Source organism: Plectropomus leopardus, unplaced genomic scaffold, assembly GCF_008729295.1.
Source record: "Plectropomus leopardus isolate mb unplaced genomic scaffold, YSFRI_Pleo_2.0 unplaced_scaffold2179, whole genome shotgun sequence".
NCBI lineage: Eukaryota > Metazoa > Chordata > Actinopteri > Perciformes > Serranidae > Plectropomus > Plectropomus leopardus.
In genome coordinates this window covers 1-1,966 of record NW_024623593.1, presented here as the reverse complement: position 1 = coordinate 1,966, position 1,966 = coordinate 1, and the positions used below count along the sequence as shown (strand labels likewise).

Below are 1,966 nucleotides of genomic sequence, written 5' to 3'. Positions count from 1 at the left end.
AATTATAAATTACTGTAGTTTAGCTAGATTGCCAAAACACTCCTCAAGGGACTGTACCTTATGTATCAGAGTAGGGGGTGTCTGGGGTGTGACTTTATTTATTTATCTGAAGTGCCCCCCCCCATAACGATCGAACTGTCCCTAAATTCTTTGTTGCAATGATTTATAACTGAAACAGTAACGTTTTGACATTGACCTAACAAGTTCACCACCATCATCACCTTATCATCATCATCATCATCATCATCATCACCATCACCACCACCATAACCTTATCATGATCATCATCCTCATCACACACGTACCGTCAAAGTCCAGCATGCCGTCGGCGTTCTTGTCTCCATCCTTCATCAGCTCATCGATCTCATCCTCTGTGATGGGCTCGCCGGTGCTGCGGATGATGAGGGCGAACTCCTCTCTGTCGATGTAGCCGTCGCCGTTCCTGCACAAAACACACAAATGCACGGGATTATAAACAGAAACAACTACACAGAAAATAAAACCACTGGTCTCAGACAAGAAGTAGAGCCTGCTGGGTGAACCACAGTGACAGCGTGAACGTACTTGTCGAACACACGGAAGCACTCTGCCAACTCTTCCTCGCTCTTGCCGGCCTGGTCCTCCTTTAGCAGCCTCACCATCATGACCAAGAACTCCTCGAAGTCGATGGTACCGCTACCTGAGAGTAATAATGAAGACACATCACTTGAGGGTCAGTCCGAACAAAGGAACAATGTCATGCGCGCCCTTTGGGACAGGACAGTGCGCTCGTCTTTGCGCGTAATTTTAAGCATGAACGGCAGTAAACGGAAACATTGAAGTTAAGAGATCTATGCTCTATTTAATATAATAATCTGTATGACAATACACTTAAATTTAAAGCAAAACCAGGATGAAAAATGTATGTTTGGAGAACAAACTGACGCTGGTTGGGTATTTGGAATCTCTCTCGCTTTGTATTATTTGTGCGTAAAAGTACGCATTGCGTTCAATAGGCCAATGTTGTGTCGCTCTCAGAGACAAACTTCATTATCGGTCGCTCACCGTCCTCATCGACCTCCTCGATGATCTCATCCAACTCCTCTCTTGTCGGGTTCTGGCCCAGCATCCTCATCACGGTACCCAACTCCTTGGTGCTGATATCACCGCCACCGTCGGTGTCAAACATGTCGAAGGCGGCCTTGAACTCTGGAGGAATCACAGGTGACATGACTCGTGACTCAAAATTTGGCCTAATTTCTTTGCATTGCCTTTGTGTTTTGCTGTTAAGCGGCTATTCATTGCAGTGGGACATTTAACATTGAAATTACTACTTTACTTTAACTGTGCCGCGTTCAGACACGAGAAACAAATATATATATAAAAGTATTTTACAGAATTACAATTATTTTTCAGCACTTTTTAAAGGTAATTTAACGTTTTGTGTTTTTTTTTTAATATTTTTTTTTTACAATAATGTGCTTGCAAATTTTACTCCTTCTTTTGCCTTTATTTTTGTTGCTAATTTTTGGGTAATTTCCTTCTTTCATTATTCATTTAACCCCCCCCCCCCTTTTTAAAGCCAGTTTGCTTAGGTTTCAGAGGCTACATAAAATAAGCCTCTGTATTACTCTGCAGTCTATTAACATGGGCCTCTATGTGAATAACTGAAGTAACACCGTCTGTCATCACTGTGGCACTGTGCTCATTATCCCTTTGCTTGTTAAAATTCCAGTAACACTGGTGGCTGAATCTACACAGGGGATCTAAAATTGCCTTTTCTACAGGATCGTAATCATTATGAAACAATAGCAGGTGGAACTCGTTAACTTATATCACCAGTGGTGATATATAACTGAGCACATTTACCGAAGTACTGTACATAAGTGCACTTACTATATTTCAGAGGGGAATATATTTTTACTTTTCACTTTACTAGCCTACATTTATCAGAATTTTTTAGTGACTGGTGACTTTACAAATTATA

The 1,966-nt window shown here is 41.4% G+C and overlaps 1 protein-coding gene across 1 annotated transcript; it reads right to left on the bottom strand.

The window, feature by feature from the left end:
- Nucleotides 1-271: 271 nt before the first annotated feature.
- On the bottom strand, nt 272-1,189 carry LOC121965826 (troponin C, skeletal muscle-like; the record flags this gene model as incomplete). The annotated part of the gene is made up of 3 exons (XM_042515947.1): nt 1,045-1,189; nt 565-679; nt 272-442 (listed from the first exon to the last, which is right to left on the bottom strand). Coding segments are annotated over exons 1-3 (410 nt in total), but the record flags the coding sequence as incomplete, so codon positions are not given.
- Between the last annotated feature and the right edge of the window lie 777 nt (nt 1,190-1,966).